Source organism: Dermacentor silvarum, chromosome 2, assembly GCF_013339745.2.
Source record: "Dermacentor silvarum isolate Dsil-2018 chromosome 2, BIME_Dsil_1.4, whole genome shotgun sequence".
Classification (NCBI taxonomy): Eukaryota; Metazoa; Arthropoda; class Arachnida; order Ixodida; family Ixodidae; genus Dermacentor; species Dermacentor silvarum.
In genome coordinates, this window is record NC_051155.1 from 66,546,213 (window position 1) to 66,567,430 (window position 21,218).

The window sequence follows — 21,218 nt, forward strand, 5'->3', positions numbered from 1 at the left end:
TGAGATCACATGTAGCCTTCTTTTACAAGGCTTGTTAAGAATAACAGAAAATTCTAATATTCATTATAATATATTAACGTATTATGATAACAATTAGTACTGAAGTTGTAAAAACGAGTTTATTTCTTACTGGAATCAAGTGCACAGAACTTACCGTTGAGACGCCTGGACTTCCAGGTTGCTCCAAAGGCTGTAAAGGTACGGTTTCACACAAACTAAGCCATCCAGGAAGTAATGCTATGCTTTGAAGTGCAGGCCACAGATTACAGAATATCGGGGTTACTGAGGAATCAGTCTGGTTCCAGCACTTTCATGGGCTCCTGGTACATTTTTTCCATAATTGGAAACATAGCTTCGAAGTGTTCCCACTTAATTGTGGGGACATCATTCGTGCCAGCCCCACTTATGGTCTTCTGTTTGATATCTTGTTTCAGTTTTCTAAAACGATCCTTGAGATTTTTGAATTTTTTTCTGGCACGTTGCAGCTGTGTAGAAAAAAGAAATTGCTACAATACAGTGCTGAATGGCGCCTGTGCATTTGCTCACCAAAACAAATACTTCCCTATCGCGTTACCAGCAGCATTTCTACCAGTCTATCGCAGCATTGGCATACCCAGGGGGGAGGGCAGGGGGAGAACGCCTCCTCCAATTTTTTACAACCAACATAGGTGCATGCATAGCGTGCAAACACATATGGGGGCCGTTGACCCCCCCCCTCGCCACCTCTTTGGGAAATAGAAACCCGGCTACGCTCCTGCACCGGGGTGTAATGTTCGCCTAATCTGTCCTTGATCTAAACCAACAAATGTTCAGGAATGCAAAACAGTTGCGCCTATTTGGGCTGCAGTAACACGATGGTCATAGCGCATCTGCGTTTGCACACTCGCCTCTGCATGTATGCCACTAGATTGTTTATTTTAGGACGCTGCTTCCGGGCTGCAGCTTTTTTGCAAGCGTGTAAACAGCGATAACGTGTGTTTACAAATGTGCACAAGTGCTCGCGTACAAATACTCACACAATTTAGACCCGTGTCGACGGTCGAAATCTCCGTAAGTTTTAACAAGCTCTCGAGCCGCATGGTTACACGCGAGGAAAAGACTGGCACGATCGATGATACTGCTCCAGAAAAGCAGGCCTGGTCTTTACTACGGCCCCTACTGCTCCCCCGCGAAAATCAGTGATGTTATTTTGAAGATAGAGCGCCGTATGGCGTGACAAATGTATAATCTGTCATGACTGATACAGCACAAGCGCCGCAGGTGCGAGAAATTCTGTCCGACGTATAGTGCCCGTGCACGGAGAAATAGGTTACGCCAACAAGGAATTTACCGACGCATCTATAGAGATTGTTGCCGTATTGCGTCATGCAAGGATGGAAGCCTGCGTGTACCGGTTTAAGCCAAAATTCGAAGGTTGCCCTGACGGCTACGCATGCACTGAACGATCTCTTAACCACAGCTATAAAACGTATTCATGCAATCACACGAAAAAAAAAAACATGTAAGAGGAACGAGCTGCCCTGTGAACTTACCATTCACGCCCAGATCTTGCGCTATTTTCTTCCATATCTGATTGTATCTGTTGTGTGTCTTGTAATACAGCATCGGGTAACATTTGATTGTGTCGATGAAAAGTGCAGCGCAAAATCCAGCTGGCTCGGTGGACGCCATTTTGAGCCTGCTTTTCTCCTCGAGCCCTGATTGGCTGCGGGAAAGCGGAAAGTTCCGGCGGGGCGGAAAAAATCGGTCCGAGGGCGATCGGGCTCGCCGCCTCGTTTTCCACCCGCTATGCCCGCTCGGCGAGGAGGTATTCGCCGCTTTTCGTGCACCCGCCCACCCGCTTTGGCCGCCCCGCCTTCGGCGTGAACGTGCCTTAACACTCGGCGCCTGTGGACGCCCTCTAAGTCTACCACGCGCGAGCTGCGCATGCGTCGTTTAGCGTCGGCAGCAACGGCGTTTTCGCGCCTCGAGCGCTGCTACGATTGCTACTGGAAAAAAAATCCGACGACACCTAAGCACTTCTTATCAATTGCAAATGCGAAAACATTAATGTCCAATTGAACGTGGCTGAGCTGTGCTTCGAGTTATGAAGTCCTCGAGGGCAAGGGAGCGCGTTGACGCACGGTTAACACAAGGAACGCACGGTTAACACAGGCTTCCAAGAGCGAGGGAGGTGCCGTCACGGCGATGCCCTCTCCCCTCACGCAACACCTGGCGCGCCATTGCTTCAGCAGGTGTACCCTTTCGCCCGCTCTGGTCAATCGAGGCGCGCTCGTGAAGCAGCGTCGCAGCGAATGGAAATTTATGTGCCATTTTTGCCTGTCCAGGTTACAGACGCCGGCTTTTTCACTCCATGGGCCATTTCGCAATAAAACTGCACTTTAAGTGCTCATTCCTCGCGATCAAAACTCAACCGCCCATCTTATCCGCACAGACAGTTTCTGTCTTTCTTTCCTAAAAGCGACAGCGTGCCAATTTCTTCCATCCTGTCTTCGTGGCACGTAGCGCTTTAAGAGAGTGCCCCCCCCCCCCCCCCCCATCAGGATCGGGTCAGGTCGTGATGCAAGACGCAACAATCATGGTTCGCGGGAGTATTAAAATGTCGCAGTTTCCACTAAAATGCGAAGCATCGAGTGTGATATCAAATTAGTAGACAGCCATACGAAGTAAGGATTGTCGTTTTGCCGGCCGTGTAAACTTGTAAACATTCGGCTACTAACTAAATGAATAAGCATGCTTTCACGCGCGCAATAGCAAACATAACCGCATCTAACGCGATGACCCGCACACTTGCTCTCAAAACACTAGAGTGAGAAAGCGCGGCTGCAGCAGCGAGCGCATTGGCCTTCGTGCTGCCTCTGGCTTCAATGCGAACTAAGCGGCGAGAACACAGCGCGCACGAAGCTATCAGTACTCTGTCCGCTTCGCAGATCACTTTCAAGAGTGAACATCTTTTCTAGGAACATTATTGCCCACGTTTTAACCAAATATCACTGCATTGAATTTCGTTATGGTGTTATAAGCATTCTCGAAAAACATTTCTCGCTACGACAGAATCAGAGAATGTCAACTGAAAATGAATACTTCTACACTAACTGCACCACATCTGCGTATTATGAAGAGCATATCTCCTCTCACTGGAGGACCAGCTGTAATGTGTTATACCACTAGGTGAAAGTGTTACCTGTTAGGACATTGAAATATGTGGATACTGCTCCTCAAGTAGGAAAACAAGTTTGCCTAAAATTTTTACAGAATAGCTGGAAGTATGGCATATTGTCTAGCACACCGTGATGCAAAGCCCACTGACAGTGTAGAAGTATGAAGCAGGGATTACAGAACTTTTTTTCCGTTCGTTCTATTTTAAACGACATAACTTCAAAATGAACTTAAAATGGCTGCAAAATTTGAAAAGTTGCAAAAAAAAAGAACTATAGGTAAAACAAGAATACGTGTTACCACGAGTGTAAACGTTTAGACATTGCTGTAATATCAGTACTAAATTCTAGTGCTCTTTAATGTATTTTTATGGTAACCGCAATTAAATAAACATATTTAGACTTAAACATATAATAAATAAATAGTGTGCGCCGCTCACATTGGAATTTAACCCTTTAGGCCCTGGCGTCCTAAAAGAAGGACACGAACAGAAATTGTTCTTAATCGTTATGCAAATGGTTAGCAAACTCAAAAAAAGAATTTGAGCAATTCTCCATTCACCTCTGCCAGCATAGGCGGTAGCTTCTTCATCCTTGTCTTCCTCAGAAAGGCCTAGAGGTGAAATCAAAATGGCGGAAGGCAAGAAACACGACTGTAGCAGTGTCCACGTCTTTTGATAATATTTTACTCAATACCTATTGTCTGAGTAGCGATCATAATTTTGTGTCTTGTTTCTGATATAGTTAGGAGTGTATTTATATCAGCAACTTTTGTTTCTTATCTGCGCATAGCCCGCAGCACGCCATGATCTGCGTGTCCTAAATATAGGACACCAGAGCTCAATGGTTGTCAAGGGCCCTGATAAGTTGAATGTACAGTGAGGACGCTGTTGCTTGTAACAGCTTCAGATTTCTTGTGTTATTATTCCCAAGGCGGTAAGTCAGCCTGAACTTCTGTATTCAATGGAATGGGGACTTCTATAGTAATAAGTTTGTGTATCAAGGACCCAAATATGTTTGCTGCACTATAGTAAGTGTGCGTGTTGGAGGTAGAAGACGATGACGATGAAAAGCAGGATATACAGTTTGCCTTTGCAGGCTAGGGGAGCACTAATTGCTGCACAGTAGACGAAGAATTTGCCATATATGGCATCTGGCGAAAATACATCTTTGCCATATGGCGAAAATACATCTGACAAAGTGACTATCAAGTAAATGGAAGCCATTCAAGTGCAATAATGGAGGAAGTGGGCGTGTTGGAGGTAGATGACGATGAAAACCAGGATACACATATCCGGAAACGAGTGGTCGCATCGGAGCGCCATAACAAAGGACCAGCGCAGCATGCTTTTAGAACAGACTAGCGCGCACCATGATTACGCATCGAGCACGCGCCGCTCAACTTTATTTTCGTCGTTTTTTGCAGCCGGCACCAAGGCGCCGGCCGAGAGCGCCGACCTTAGCATCGCCGCGTTGCGGCGTCGGTGGACGCTACACACAGTTTGCTTTTGCAGGCTTGAGGAGCAGTAATTGCTTCACAATAGACGAAGATTTGGCCACCTATGACGAAAATACATTCGATAAAGCGACTATCAAGTAGATGGAGGCCTTTCAAGTGCAATTATGAAGGACGTCTGCGTGTTGCAGGTAGAAGACGATGACGATGAAAAGCGGGATATAGTTTGCTTTTGCAGGCTTGGGGAGCAATAATTTCTGTACAGTAGAAGAATTGACTATCTATGACGAAAACACATCCGACAAAGCGAATATCAAAGATAGAGGCCATTCAAGTGCAATGATGAGCCGTGTATAACCAGCACGAAGAATATTTATGATGTCTCTGATGCAAAGGAACCACTGTCAAATCACCATCATGCAAGTTTTTATACACTTAAATGTGTGATACAGCCGAGAATAATATGCAACTTCGAAATACTTCATATTGCTCTTTACAACCACTAAGCCCTGGTGTCCTATATATAGGACATGACGCCATATCTTAAGCTGATGTGGTACTCCGAATAAACTAAATATTTTGTGCTTCTTAGGCCGTAATAAATCAATACAAAACGAAGAAAAAATGTTCTGCACATTAAAAAAATTCAGGGCTGAAAGGGTTAAGGGTTTTCTTCATGCCACTTGGCTTGTTGGTACCTTTGGTATGTGACGAATAGAAGCTACGAATATTAGCCCACTCCACTACTTTGGCGTTACGTCAAATCGAAAAAGGTTCATTTAGCTAGCGACGTTTACGTACGAGTGTGACTGTCCTGGGTTGTGAAGTACTTTTTGTATATTTTTCATAATTTACGTTCTGACAATTTTTGTTGTTTCTAATATTATGCTTTAGCATCTTACGAGGTCTGTTAGAAACGTATCCGACCTTATTTTTTTTCGAACACCTGAAGGATATGAAACAAGCGCGCTTGCATCAGCCTACCTTGAACCTTCGTGCGCATGCGCGAATTTTTACTCGCCTGCCGATAGCTTCAGTTGCTGGGACGCAGCGTTTGAGTGAGGTAGCGCGCAGTGCTCTCGTCGGTTTTTTTTATTGCAAGGAAAATGACGCAGCGACTGAATCAGCGCTACTGCCTCAAATTTTGCAGAAACTGGGCGACAGCCAAGTGAAAACTATTCGGAAGATTCAGACGACTTTTGGTGACAATGCTGTGAGCAGCACACAGATTAGGGAGTGGTACAACCGGTTTAAAGACGGCCGCGCATCGGTGGAGAGTGAGCCACGCTCCGGTCAGCCATCAACATGCCGAAATGGCCAGGTTATTGCCGAAGTGAATGCTGTGGTGATGCGGGACCGTCGTATGACTATTCGAGAAATTGCGGAAGAGGTGGGCATCAGCACTTTTTCTGCGCATTCCATTATGACAGAACAATTGGCCATGAAGAGAGTTGCGGCGAAATTCGTGCCGAAGCTGCTCACGGGGGAGCAAAAGCAACTTCGTGTTGAAGTCTCACAGGACATGCTGGATTCCACCAACCCTGACACCGACTTCATGAACACCATAATAACTGGTGACGAGTCTTGGGTGTACGGGTACGACCCGGAAACCAAATCCTAGTCGTCACAGTGGAAGCATTCCACGTCACCAAGACCAAAGAAAACCCGCCATGTATGCAGCAAAGTCAAAGTGATGCTGACTGCTTTCTTTGAATCCCGCGGTGTGGCACACTACGAGTACGCACCACAAGGTCAAACAATCAACAGAGAGTACTACAGGAATATCTTCCGTCGCCTACGTGATGCTGCGCGGCGCCAAAGACCGGAGTTGTGGCCAACAGCAAGTTGGCGTATCCATCAAGCCAATGCTCCTGCACATTCCTCGCACTTCATTCACACTTTTTTGGCGAAAAACCAGACTCCTGTAGTTCAACAGACTCCTTAGTCTCCTGATATGGCTCCCTGCGACGTCTGGCTGTTTCCCAAAATCAAGAGGCCATTGAAAGGAGCGCGATTTCAGACAAGAGATGACATTATGGCTGCAACGACAGCTGAGCTAAATTCCATTCCGATAGAGGCCTTTTCGGAATGCTTCCAACGCTCCAGTTACGCCAGTATTGTTTCTGCAGCCAAAGGTCGGATACTTCTCTAACAGACCTCGTATGTATTTATAATGTAGTATACTACAATAGATCTATCTTTGCATCCGTACGCTCATGTAAGTTGACTTTGTGGACAACAGTCATGTACTTATTATTATTATTATTATTATTATTATTATTATTATTATTATTATTATTATTATTATTGCGATAGCAATTATATGGACACTCAAAAGCAGATTTCTGCCGTCGCCGTCGCCGTCGCCGTGAGGTTCCGTATGACGTCATTTGGAGAAGAAATCGTCGCCGCGCGCCGAACGCTGTATGTGCGAGTGAAAGGGCGCGAGGGGCGCGTCTTTCACGGGGAGTGAACGCACGGCGGAGAACAAACGCGCGTTCTGCGCCGTGCTCGCTTAAGGGCTGCAGAAGTAGGCGTCTCTGTTCTCCTTCACAATCACCATGTATGTAGAGCAAACGCGCCTTCTTCCGACGAGCGAGAGGCCGTGGGGAGGGGGAGGGAAGGGAGGCGACGTTTAGCTGCGGCACGCAGTGCCTATTTATATCACAGGCTCCGGCAACAGTCACCAACGCCGCACGCATTTTGAGCGAACGCGGGCAAAACGCGGATGGCGTCGCCAACAGTTCTGCGTGTTGCCGATGCTGCTGCATGTCCAAGTTTATACAGCTGATAAAGCTAATATCATTACTCCGTATAGCTCTCTACAAGTTGGCTATCGCAATTGATGCTTCACCTTTCAGGTGAAACTGCGACAACTTTTTATTATTATTTTTATTATTATTATTATTATTATTATTATTATTATTATTATTATTATTATTATTATTATTATTATTATTATTATTATTATTAATGTTATTATTATTCAGAAGGGCTGGTAACGTTCAGCGCGTTGTGATTGCAGAACTTGAACTATAGGTGCTTACGCCGACAACAATTTAAGATAACATTCTCCATAAGACTCCATATCATTATGCCAACTGAATATCATTAAGCCATATGGACTGAAAGCAAAAGACATACCAAAACGCTGCCATGAATTTTACAGGTCAGCGCATTCCGCACTTGGAATTTCGCACGCTGGTTACATTTAAGATGTGGCTCCACTGTCATTACACATATCGGGACTACGAATTGGGTGTCGTTTTTGACAATCTTTTACAACAGAACAGTAATATCTCACTTTAAAAAAAGAAAACGAAAGCTCTTTTCTGATGTGCTGAAATCCCTCACATATCATATATTTATTTTTACTCTCTCGTCCAACTTCTATATTATTTCTGTTGTACGTCTTCAGATAACACAAGATTATGTTATAAACTGTCAACAACGCTGCGAATGCGGTTGACCTTGTTCTTCTTTTGTGTCTGTGTGCGTCTTGCTGCGCGCAGTAACCATTACGTTTTTTTTTATTCCGTGTCAGAACGAAGCGAGATGTAACGTGGTGGTGAAAGCCACTGCGCCCGTGAAGACAGCAGCAGCAACAAAACAACAACAGGAAACGTGAGGCTCGAGTGTCAAGGAGGCCACACGTAAGCGCCGGCCATCTTGCGACGGACAAATGGCAGTATAAAACGCGGGGCAGTGGCACTGTGCGTCAGTCATAACTGTCAGTGCCTTACACACTGACGTATACGCTGTGCCCGCGATAAAGTAGACGTATTAGCACGTCTAGGGAAGCAAGCGTCTGCAGATCTCTGCGTGCAAGTCTTAGTGTCCGAAAGGTTTACCCATACTCCCAGTCGCCATGTCTTCTGCAGCCGTTGTCCTCGCTCAGGTAAGAATACTACTCAAAATCAGTAGCCTCGACTACGGTGAAAGTGGGTGTACCAGCATGGAATTCTTCGAGTGATGTTCTTGGGGGAGCTACCATTATATGCAGAGTCTTACACCTACCGATTCAAGGAAATGCTCACAATTATGGCCTGGAGGTCATACCGCTAATGCGGAACAAAATTGCACATAGGTTGCCAGCCGGTTGCTCTCTCATAAAATGCAAGCTGCGGCATATATTTTTCAACGATCGGAACGTACAGGATAAACCCAGCACACTTGCATTGAGGTCGGAAACCGCGTGTGACAGCGAAATTTTTTCACCCGTTCTAAGTAAGTTTATTATTTTCACTGTTTTCTTTTTTTTACAGCGTAAGCTATTATGGACTCAGTCCAATTGCCGTTTTGGTCGGCGATGTTGCCCGCCGCCGCCAGTGTCTGTCGCAGCTATCATTAGGAATGAGCAAAAATATACCAGGTTCCTGCCATGATCGAACACAGACGCTCTGCGCGGGAGTCAGCAACTCTACCATTGTGCCACGCCATCGCTTTCCACATGCTGCGGAACGAAGCCCTATACAAGTGTCTTAGCGACCGAGGAGTCACGAGATTACACGCGGTGTGAGGTGCGCGCCGCGTAGCGTCGATACGTGCACACTGCATCGCAGTTGCATATTATTGCACCAGGTGTCATGCCGCTTGTCGCACAATGTGAGATCCGCTCCGTGTAGCATGGGTACCTGCAAGCTTTGCATTGCAGTTACGTTGTATTCCACCAGGTGTTACGACATGCACTTATGGAGTCACTCCACCGGCTTGCTCTGTGACTATAGTGACTTCCGCGCCGGCCTGTGACTTCTGTTTTTGTCTTGAAGAGACCGCGGGATTTAGGTTACATATTTCACCGCAATCCGCTCTTCATCACAATCCACCAATTTTCGCACCAGCTTTTCTTCTGCACAGAAAAAGAGAAATATATTTTTGCTTCTCTATACAAGGACGCATGCCAACCACAAACTTGGCTAGAATAGCGCGCGTACACACCTTGGAACATAAGAAAGTTTACTTCTGCTGAAAAGGCAGCGCCTGCTATCCACCGCTTTATTACAGCCATGTCAATGCATGTTACAGTGGCGATTGACGTATATAGAAGATATTTTCGTACAGCGTATAGCAATGGCGAATGAACTTCGCGCTAGTGCTGCTTGATCCACGCCGCGAATGCGAGGCGCAAAAACGGTGTATGGGTTATTGCGTTGAACCAAAAGTCTTCACTATGTATTTGCGTATGTTATACCCTCCTGACACCCTGACACAACCATGGCATATGATCGCTCTTCAAGGTGGTTTTATTGTGCACTGTTATGTGATGAACTTGAAAAACAATTTTTGAAATTGAAATACCATGTACGTGAAAAAACAACTTTCTCCATAAATAAAGTTCCTTGTCATTTGTCTCTCTCTCCAGATTATCCTAATGTTCGCTATGGTTTAAAGAATGCATTTCCTTGCTTAAACGCAGAGATAAAGATGTACTACTTGCAGTGCATTTCCATGTTGCTGCCGCGTCCGGTATTTTCTCTCAATCTCAGTGATTTTTAAACACAGCTAAAGGTAGCTTCCGCCCATATGGTACGACACAAAGGCCTAGATCAATTGAATGTAAGATTTCGCGAAAATAGATGACAAGAATTTGAGTAAACCACTTATTTACAAAACACATGCACCGTACTTCATGCGCAGAATGAATATTTTGCGTAATCACTTCCGAGTATATTTCTAAAAAAATTTGAAGATAATGTGCAGTGTGTTGTACAAGGAGTCTTAGTAGCATACATGGGACAAACCACAGCACTGTAACATCATGCGGGTTACTTTGTGCTTTGTTTACAGGTGCTCGCGCTTTCTATGGTCTCCAGTACTCTCGGCGGTGGTCAGTTCGGGTTTGGAGGAGTTGGTGGCGGATTTGGCAGCGGATTTGGTGGTGGACTTGGTGGCGCTTTTGGTGGCCCTGCCTACGCCGGCACATTCGCACGGCAAGAACAATATTACGTAAGGACCTCCAGACACATATAACCTGCGAACGCATAGTCGCTTAATCGCTGTTAGCCTGACAGAACTAGAATAATACCTTGAGTATAGATGTAGATACTACGCTAAGGGTAAGCCACACAGGTGGCTAGAAGAATGCTTGTGTGGTGCCTGTTTCCCTTGATGATCTATATAACGATACGTATCAGCCTTTTCTGCAGGAAGTGATGTGCCCTAGTGACGTCTAAAATCTATTCCTGGCGTAATGGCACCAAATTAGGCGACTCCGATTTGTAATTGTGTCATAAAAAACTGGAACGAAGTGAAGCCGGTCGTTAGACATTCAGTGAAACATCGTATCCATGTATTTTCTTTATAATATCAGGACGACTACTTTAAGTGTACTTAAAACTTAAAAAAAAATTTTTTCGACGGGTCTCCAGCAACACAAGTGAAAATACAAGCACCGAAATTAAAATTATACTAATAATAGCACTTTCAAACTTGTGCGCGCTCCCGTCACAAAAGCAAAACAATTCCTTATGAGCAATTAATATGTGCATTTGAGTAATATGACAGGCGTCGTCACATCCTAAGAGAAGCGAAAATAATGCAAATGTCTTGTTATGGAAAAGGTGGACACGAAGCGGTGGAATAAATGTATTCCATGACTTTCAGAATCCTACTACCTGTTATTATAATCGTATAATTGTATAAGAGTGTGTAAGCACGTGTGCACGCTTTGCCGTACGTTTGAAACAAATGAAATATCAACGCGCTTGAACGTTCTGTTCAAATAGAGCTCAATTTGCATCAGTTGTACGGTTTCATGTCAGCAAGAGAGAGTTGTTGTTTGTAATTGCTTACGCATTTGCGGCACTTAGTCGGCACTTGTTGCTGCGTTACATTTGTCAGGACCAAAGCACTGCTATAGTGCAACACTAAGTGTCATAAATGCGTACCGTAATAAAGGAAGTACGCTCCCGAAGTTGCAAACGAAAACTTGTTGAAACTAGGTCGTTCGTTTCAAATAATTTTTTGAAAGCGTTGACCATTTAGATACACTGGTGTGTAACAGTGAAGTTAGTTTGTTCAAAATTCCTGGCTAGAATCAGCCACCGGCGCTAGCCATTCTCTAATGCGGTAATACAGGGTGTTTCAGCGAAAACTTTCAAAATGTATTAAAGGTTGCCTGTGGCAGATAGCCGAATTCTAGTTTATGAGCTGGTCTACTCGAACAGGCGGACATTACTTGCGCAAAAATTTAAATACATAATCTACTTAATAACAAAAAATCACTAATTAGGTTTTTGACTAATTACCTGATGGCCCATATTGCAATTTACAAATTGTAGCCGTGGAGTTCGCAAGGCGGATCCACTTGGAACGAATTCTGAGGATGACACCAGTTTCGAGATATTAATTCCCGAACTTTGCGGAGAAATGTATTGGCGTTCCAGTTAATTTCGTGCGTCAATGGGTAAAGCGACGTTTTGCTAAGAAATGACTTTAAGCTTGAGAAAGCATTTTGAAGCGGCTCGGTGCAGAAATGACAAGTTAGGTATAAATGTTCTTGTTCTACACGTCATCTTTGTGCTAAACCATATAAATATCTCACTCATTCGCAATTTCTGAACGCAGCCACCGCAACCGTACAGCTTCGGCTACGACAACGTAGATCAGTACGGCACCAAGACCTACCAGAAAGAACGGGGCGACGCCTCCAACACCAAGACGGGCATGTACGGCTACTCGGACGCCAACGGCATCTTCCGCCAGGTGAAGTACATCGCTGATGCTGGCGGATTCCGCGCAAAGATTGACACCAACGAGCCCGGAACCGCCCCTGGAGCCAGTGCCGACGCGGTCTACAATGCGAACCCTCTCCCCGCTGGCCCGCAGTACCGCATCATTGGTGGCTCCTCTCCCTACTCCTCTCGCTACACGAGCGCCTCCTCTTCTGGCCCTTGGTCTGGATAGTCAAGAGTGTGACGTAGGGAGCCGTCTGCTGAATAATTGTCCAGGCTTCTGACGCTGTTCCTTTGTCAAGGGAACAGGCATACCAGCTGCTCTCAGAGGCTGAATGTTTCTTGTGTACAGTGTAGTTATGACTGTGTGCTGCCAGGGGAAATAACCCCAAATTCAAATAAAAGCCTGCTTCAGGGATTGTCAAAAGCTCCTTCTGTTTTTTTTTTGTGTGTGAAAAATGGGGCATGTGACGCGAAACTCAGAAGCGTGCTGCAGCTTGTGACTATCAATAACCCAAAAACGTCGCAAGACATCCGCAACTTCTTGTGATTACGTTTATAATCTCACGTTGTAGTGACGGTGAAAAACGCAGTACTAAAACTGTGAATTACGAAACTAACGTATTAGTGGGTAAACATGTGCCCAGAAACACAGAAAGTACTACACAAATCGCTTTGCGTATACAATCAGATTAAACAAGGTTCTGTGACAACAGACAAGTGATAGAACCATCGATAACATTCGAGAAACTTAATATACATGCAGGCCTTTTTTACGCCGAGCGATAATTTGTAAAATTTTAGTAGGTGAAAAAGCGTTCACCGGATCAAGATATTTAAGTACAAGTTGCCTCGCTGCTTCACAAGGACACGCAATTCGCATGGGCCACCTGTATTCGAAATTCAGCCAACTAAAATTTCTGCTCACCTCTATTTTAATATTGCGCACTTTTCGTCATGAGCCTAAAACTGAGTTTCACATTGATGTCAGTGGCACGCACAGCGGTACTGTGCCGCCCTTAAAGCTGCATGGCGGCTGTCAGAAAGTTATCGCCTCCAGAATCCCTTCCGTTACTGATGCTGAATAGAACCATACGGTCACCGAACTGGATCGCCTCGCGGTGGCATTCTCCACCCACAAACGCTGACCTTCCTTTTAGGCCGGCACTTCAGAGTAGTGACTGACGACCACTCTCTTAGTAGCATACTTGCACACCTTACAGAAAGAAAGTGACTTGATGCATACAATTGCTTCATATAAAATGTAATTCATTTCGAAGAACAATTAATACCTCACGAGAGTAAATTAGCAATTGTGGAAACGAAAGCGATTACTTTGTCGTTAGTTTCAGTAAACCGTTCTTCACCATTGCACAAAAACCTTAAATGCCACAAGCTGGTCTGTCTCATTCAGTGCATCTCGTGCAGCCTTTCACACGTTGTTTATATTCGCCATAAAAATTCTTTTTCAAATACATTTTTTTTCAGATTTCAGCGATAATGTCTATGCTCCCAAAAAACATACAGTTCTACGATAAAACGCTTCTTTGCTGCAAAGCACGCCAAACGGCGCGGGGCGAGTTAGGAACCCCAGCTTTAGTCTGAGAGTTAGTCACAAGGAAAAAAGTGACGAAAAACGTGCAAGTTGTTTTTGCAATTGCAATTGCAATTTTTAGTTCTTTCAAAAAGTGATCCGAAAAACAACTCATGTTTCATTCATGTACGCCTATATGTTGGAATTCGTCACGTTCAGACGCAGATTGACTTGTGTTTGAATAACATGTTTTCATATTCTGTGCCCTTGAGCGTGAAAAAAAACGCGAGCAAAGGCCAGCTTGTCTCTGAATCACGTCCATTCATGACTTAACGAACCTGTGAAGAAATCACGACTAGAACGGACGAAGTGTGCTGGCGCGAGCTCACGAATGCGACGGAGGTCGAGGCACAGCCGGGGAAACTAGCGGTCAATACTTGGGAACAATCTATTGACAATAGAAAATGAAACTAACTGAACATAAGCGCTCTGACGCGGTGCCGCTAGTGCAGCAGAGGAACGCGAACACAAGTTGTAAAATCATCGACGTCATCATCAGCCTATATTTCTGTACACTGCATGACGAACGCCTCTCCGTGCGATCTCCAATTACACCTGTTTTGCGCTAGCTGATTTCAACATGGGTCTGCAAATTTCCTAACTTCATCGCTCCATTTAGTTTTATGCTGTCGTCCACTGCGCTTCCCTACTCTTGGTATCCATTCTGTAGCTCTTGTGGCCCACCGGTTATCTATTCTTCGCATTACATGGCCTGCCCAGCTCCATTGCTTTCTCTTTATGTTAAGTAGAATATCCGCTATCCCCATTTGCTCTATGATCCACACAGCTGTCTTCCATTCTTTTAAAGTTAGGCCTAACAATTTTCGTTTGATCTCTTTTTGTGCGGTGCTTAACATGTGGAATACGATGCCTAATATCGGCCGCGAGATCGGGCTATAGGTGGCAGCACCGTCACCGCGTTAGCGTGGATGGGTGGTCGGTTGGTCGGTAGTGCGCATTGCAATGTACACGGCAGCTCTTCGCTGTGGGCGATTCGGGCCGATTGTTTGGTTATGAGACCAACTGACTGCAGTGGTGGGTTAATATATTGCTCTCTAGTGCCACAATTTTTGCGCAAAACGCACAGAACTGTGAACTATATGTTAACGGAGCGCAAAGCGTAATTTCTCTTCCTGTGCCTTTATGGTACATTTTGTTCGTGTTCGCGTTGCGTTCAGCCTACACTCTAAGAAGTATGCCAGGGAAAACGGGAGTAACTGGACAGTTAGTCCAAAAAGGGCACTTTCGTCCCTCAAGGGACTAACTGCAGGAGTGTGCGTGGCGTGTGAAAATTTCAGAGGGTAAGTGTATGATCCCTGGTCCGAAAGAGAGCAACGTTCAGGACGAACGGCAGCAGTTAGTCCCCATGCATTCCGCTGTTTCTGTCCGTGATGCGGCGAAAGAGGTATTGTCTATAAATTGTGAATGTTCGGGAACAGTCGATTGAACTTTTCAAAGCAGAAGCAAACAAGAGGCAAAGCAGAACTTTGCCTCTTCGTGACAAAATTGCGTGAAATTTAAACGCTGGAAGTGAAGAGCCATGGACTTGGTGTGCGTGCACACCATAAGTGAAAGATACACATTAAGCGCGCAAGTCATAGATGGATTGCCAGATTTTCTTGGCCAATCGTACCTAAGGAGTTCCTTTCGTTCCAAGGAGATTAAAAACTTAACTGAAGCGATGTGTAGCTGAAGAGGGGCACGCTAAGTAATGGAGAAGTTGGCCTTCTCTGTCACCTTGCGCGCCCCGTTTGAGATCGCTACACGAACATCACGTAACGTCACAGTTCAAATCATCCTAAAAATAATCGGGCAGCTTTCTTTATGTAGTCGCTAATAGTTGTAAGTATGCGCAACGTTACACTCTCCCTGCTTAACATACACCAAATGCCGAGTCTCGTCTGTATTGCCGCACCTGCGTTAAGTGGTTAACCTCGTCTCGCTAACCCGTCTTGACAATCGAGCTGCGATGGTGAATCAATAACGAAAAAATAAAAGCTGCCACGGTGAAGTGTTTAGAGGACATGCCTTGTGAGCGGAGGACGTGAGTTCGAATCCTACTTGCGGGTGCGTTTTTTTCAGCTCAGTCATTTTTTATCATCGTATAAATGGCTAATTTCGTTAATTCCATCTTCGAGGAGCATCGGAAACAATGACCGTTACTCCCTTGAGAAGCATCGTCCTCGAAGGAGTAACCGCATGAGGAGTAACAGTTCATCCCCCTTCACTTACCCCCTAAAGGGAGGAATGGTTGGGGCAAATCAGTTCCTCCCCTAAAGCAGGAACCTCAATACCCCCTTTCCTGTTTTTCTTCTTAGAGGGTATTCTGTTGGCTCTACCGATGCGCAACTCAATTTTATGCTCTTCTCGCACTGGTTATAAATACGGCGTATTTCTGTATTCCTCTGCAATGAAGGTATGGTGGCTAGTTCTTGTCACGCTACTTCTTGACGTTGTTTCCTATCAAGTATGTGGCTCCTACCGACTATGAGGGATTGGCCAAGAAATGGATGGAATATTCTAATATAGAGGGTGATGTGAAAATATGTTAACATTAAATGGGTGTTTACTCACGTCAAATTACAACGTAGGAATTTCGTTACAGGGTTTCAATTTGGCACCCATCCCGCTGAATGCACTTAAGGAGTCTGGGCATTGTTGATTGTGAGGCCCACTGGGCCATTTGGGCAGACATATCAGCGATGACTTGAGTGATGAGGTTCTTCAGGTCGTCCAAGTTGCTAGGTTTCCTGGCATAAACACGATCCTTGACCTTCCTTGACCTTGCCCCTCAACCAAAAATCACATGGCATCAGGTCGCGTGAACGCGCTGGCCATGGGAGAGGTTCACCTCTACCAACCCAACGTTTACCGAACGTGTCATTCAGGTAATTCCGAAGCATCTGACTGTAAAGGGCAGGGGCTCCGTCTTGCTGAACGTACTCTCGCTGGAGAATGGCAACTGGTGCGTTCTCTTCCATGAACGTGCTGAGCATGGCATGGTAATTACTCCCCCTTGATGGTCTGTTCTTCAAAAAAGAAGGGTCCAATCACTCCAAATTTGCACCCTGTACACCAAACGTTCACCTTGGGGGAATCCCGAATGTGCTCGCGTACTTCCTGCGGAGGCTTGGATGCCCAAATGACGCAGTTGTGTTTTTTCACATGACCGCTGATGTGGAATGTCAGAAAAGTTGCGAGGCAAAATTATTTTTGCGTAGTGAGCTATCCACTAATTAGAAGGGCATCTCATAAACAGCTAAATACGGTCGCGTGACCTTTCCAAAGCGTAAGATTCACTTGCGAGGCAAAATTATTTTTGCGTAGTCAGCTATCCACTAATGAGAAGGGCCTCTCAAGAACAGCTAAATATGGTCGCGTAGCCACTAAGCGACATTCGTACAAATATACATCCGGACACTTTATGTAAACGTTCGGTATAAATATTATGCTAACGTGTTAATGGTAACAACGTAGCAACATTGCAGAACCGCACGTCCCCAGAACATTGCCGCATGTCACCAATGGTCACATTATTATGATGCCAGGCTGCTGTAGCATTTCACATGTGTAAAATGTTAAGTATGGCGCGGTTATGAGATATTTTCATTTTAATATGGATCCTTATAATACAATGAAGTATGTAGCTGTATAGTGGTTATGCAGTAAATAATATTTTTCTAAGACCATGTTCTATAGCGTTTATTGTACTTCTCCAGAGATAAGAACTGGTACAAATTATATCAAAGGAAATGGGGGAAGCTTTTACAGGGCAAAAATGCTAATTGTTGCAACAGTTCGCCTATAGATTACAAACCTATGCATAAATGTATTCCCTTCTACCACACCAAATACACAACATTTCATGACTGTCTCCATGCCACGTCTCCAAAAGGGGAAAATAGTTAAGCAGCTGCCATTATGAGTAGGCACCAGCACGATCATGCTAGCTGCATAAAAATGACGAACACACACACACACCGCAAAATCGGTAATAGAAATAATTAATAATTGAATTCTGTGGTTTTACGTGCCAAAACCACAATTTCGTTATGAGACATGCCTTTGTGCGGGTTTTCGGATTAATTTTGACCTCCAGCGGATCGTTAACGTGAAAATACATTGGACACGGGCGTGTTTGCGTTCCGCCCCAATCGAAATGCGGCCGCCGCCACACCCTAGCCGCTAAGCCTCCGTGGTGGGTTATATAGAAATTATTTTATTTATTTATTCATTCATTTCATTATTTATTAATTTATTTATGTATTTATTTATTTATTTTACCCCCAAGGTTCGCACATTACAGAGGGGAGGGTGTGATGATTATGTTGTGGGCCCAGGCCTCAAACACACAAAGATGGCACAATGAACACAGAGAAGCTTTAATGACACGGAGACGGGACTAGGACGACGTACACGATAACACACAGAATTCACTTCTAGTTGTCTGTCGCTTATACAGCGTCACTTCCGGATGAAGTCTAATAGCACGTCGGTATCACACACTCACATCACGAGGAGTCGCAGTGATGACTCTAGCAGCGGGTGGCGCAAGGGATGGGGCTGGGGCGGAGGCCCGGCACACAACGAGGCACTCGCGTGACAGATGGGTCGGGACGTCAGCCCGCCACGGCTGCACCGGAACACGCCTCGGCTGCACCGGAACACGCCGGCGTCATATGCCCACACAGCAGTGGAGCAGCCCAGATCAGGCACAGGAACAGCCAGACCTGTTTTTCCAGCTCATCCAGGAACACCGGGCTAGGGTAGATGGACAGCTGGGCTCATGAGGCACAAAGACTCCGACCAAGCCCAGGCTCAGACCGGGCACAGGCTCAGCCCAGGTACAGCGACAGCCAGGACCGCACTCCCAGCTCCCCCAGGAACACCGGCCTTGGGTAGATGCACTGCTTGGCTCGTTTGGGACGAAAACCCAGACCCGACAGCTCAGACTGGTGACATGGCTGCCCCTTCAGCGCCTGGCACTGGCTCCTCTTCCTCGTCCATCGCGCACCAGAACAGTCACGCAGATTCGGCCGCGCAATTCCAACATAGTCTACTCCTATCACAGAGGGTCATATTACAGACCAAAAGTGGAAAAAAGCAGTTGATACAATAACAATATGGAGCATGTACAATAACTAAATTAATACAAAAATTAAAGATCTGCAACTGAGATAAAGCAGAGTAACTTGAAGATCTAAAGCTAAAACAACAAGATAAAAACAGAAGAACAAATTCAATACAAATAATTCGGCAATGTTAAGCATGGTATTCAAAAAACCCTTAAAACGCGATGTGTTCGTGATAGCTATAGCTGCTTCTGGCAGCTCATTCCATTCGGAGGTGGTTCGAGGTAAAAATGCATGTAAATAGGTCCCAGTTCTACAACGAAGAACATCAACTTTTTGGAGGTGGTCAATTCTAGATGAAATGAAAGGAGGGGAATTAAGGAACTGATGGCGGAGATGATTGTTGTGATAGTAAATTTAATGAAAAAGTGCGAGCCGGCCTATTTTACGCCGAATTGTACGTTCTGGAAGGTTAAGTAGTGACTTCATCATGGTAACACTGGCTGTGTGGTCATATTTGGATAAGATGAAGCGAGCAGAACGATGCTGTAATAATTCAAGTTCGTTTATCAGTGTAGTACCACCAGCATCACAGATAGATGATGCGTATTCAGGTGACGGACAAATGTAATTCGTGTAGAGAGGCTTTTTAAGTTATGGGGGTGCCAAATAGAAGTTTCTTCGAGAGTACCTGAGTGAGCGGTTAGCTTTGGCGATGATGTACCTCACATGAGGGTCCCATGATAGGTTACTACAAATATGAACACCGAGGTATTTGTAAGATGAAACAGACTCAAGATGCGTATTGGCAAGATGATAGTGAGGTGATGCTAATTAGTTGCGAGATACGCGCGTTGGTTTGGATTTCGAAATATTCAATTCCATGTTCATGTTTGATACTAGGAAAGTATGGTATTTATGTCAATCTGGAGCAAGGCAACCTCGTCTTGGTTAGTCAGTTTCTGATAAATTGCGCAGTCATCCGCAAATAGGCAAACTTTGATGAAATGTTATCGGGTTAGGTCATTCCTGAAAATTCAAAATAGTAAGGGTCCCAATACAGACCCCTGGGGAACACCCGATAGCACTAGCTGTACTGGGGAATCAACAGCATTTGCAGAAACAAACTGAATATGGTTAGAAACGAAAGCTCGAATCCAGTTAAGAACATTAGGATCTAGATTTTTTTCTTGATGTGTCTCGAGGTTGCCGCATAAGTAAGTTCTCACGGAATTTACTTAATAGTAATAATTTAAGATCAGGAATGAAACATTGTTTATATTCTGAAGCAAAAACACGATGTTTGCTGCTAAGTGTCACAGAAGCCGGCTTAATCTTGTTTTTATTTTTCTAGCCTAGCACATAGTTTTCTAGAGCATAGCAAAGCATGTCTCCATCAGCAGCTGAACGGCATTCTGTCAGTGTACGCGCGCCTCCAAACATTTTCTACATTCTGTTTTGCCCTAGGACGCAATATTATGACACACTGATATCCAAACACATTATTCGCAAAAAAGAAAGAAAGAACACTGTCTCTCGTGCTACCCAGCAGCGAACAGCATACTTGTTTTAGCGGGTATAGGCTACTGCTAAAGATTGTAAACAAGAATGCTCTCTTCCAGTCATCGCATCACCAGTACAAAACTTATTTGCGAATTTCCTGATAAATTTAGTAGAGCTGCAACTATGTCCCCCCCCCCATATGCAAAGCGAAAATCGCCTACTTTTTGAATTGCCCAGTCAACCTCTTCAAGACAAATGCTATGAGCACGCAATAAGGGATGCAGTTAAATTGTGGGAATCCATGATATCCAGGGCCCTGATGACAGAGTTTTCTGTTACAAAGAAATGCAATGGAACGATCACTCCTAGCAACATAGGCACTGTCACGCTAGCCATCCAGCTTTAGGGTCGCAGCTCAAGGTCCTCCCGCAACATCTCGCGGAGAAAAATTATGCAGTTGTATTAACTTATTTTGGCAGTCATTCTTGCTTCTTATTACCGTGGCTTCTAATCCCTATGTGCCTGTAATAACCATTACAGGCACATTGGGACCACGGGACCCATTGCTGGACCCAAAGGTTGATTCGAATTATCCGAAAGATTGAATTAACAAATGGCGGCTGAATAAACAAATTCAGGTATTTTTCGTCGACAGAAGTGGTCTGTAATGGTAGTCTGCTTCTGGCTCTTGAAGCGTAATTCAACCGGCATGCGCCAACGAGTGTCGACATGTTTAACATTGCCTCAGCATAAAACTGAAAA

At 44.9% G+C, this 21,218-nt stretch overlaps 1 protein-coding gene across 1 annotated transcript; it reads left to right on the forward strand.

Moving 5' to 3' along the window:
- The first annotated feature begins 8,482 nt into the window (after positions 1 to 8,482).
- On the forward strand, positions 8,483 to 12,519 carry LOC125943439 (cuticle protein 10.9-like). Its single transcript, XM_049662756.1, has 3 exons — positions 8,483 to 8,512; positions 10,402 to 10,560; positions 12,181 to 12,519. The coding sequence occupies exons 1-3, from the start codon at positions 8,483 to 8,485 to the stop codon at positions 12,517 to 12,519; spliced, it is 528 nt and encodes a 175-aa protein (XP_049518713.1).
- Positions 12,520 to 21,218: the final 8,699 nt, after the last annotated feature.

Bases quoted from the DNA above. Each gene is read 5' to 3' on its own strand.
- LOC125943439 (XM_049662756.1), top strand. From the start codon at position 8,483: ATGTCTTCTGCAGCCGTTGTCCTCGCTCAG. The intron at 8,513-10,401 runs GTAAGAATACTA...CTTTGTTTACAG, and splicing joins CAGCCGTTGTCCTCGCTCAG to GTGCTCGCGCTTTCTATGGT. The intron at 10,561-12,180 runs GTAAGGACCTCC...TTCTGAACGCAG, and splicing joins CACGGCAAGAACAATATTAC to CCACCGCAACCGTACAGCTT.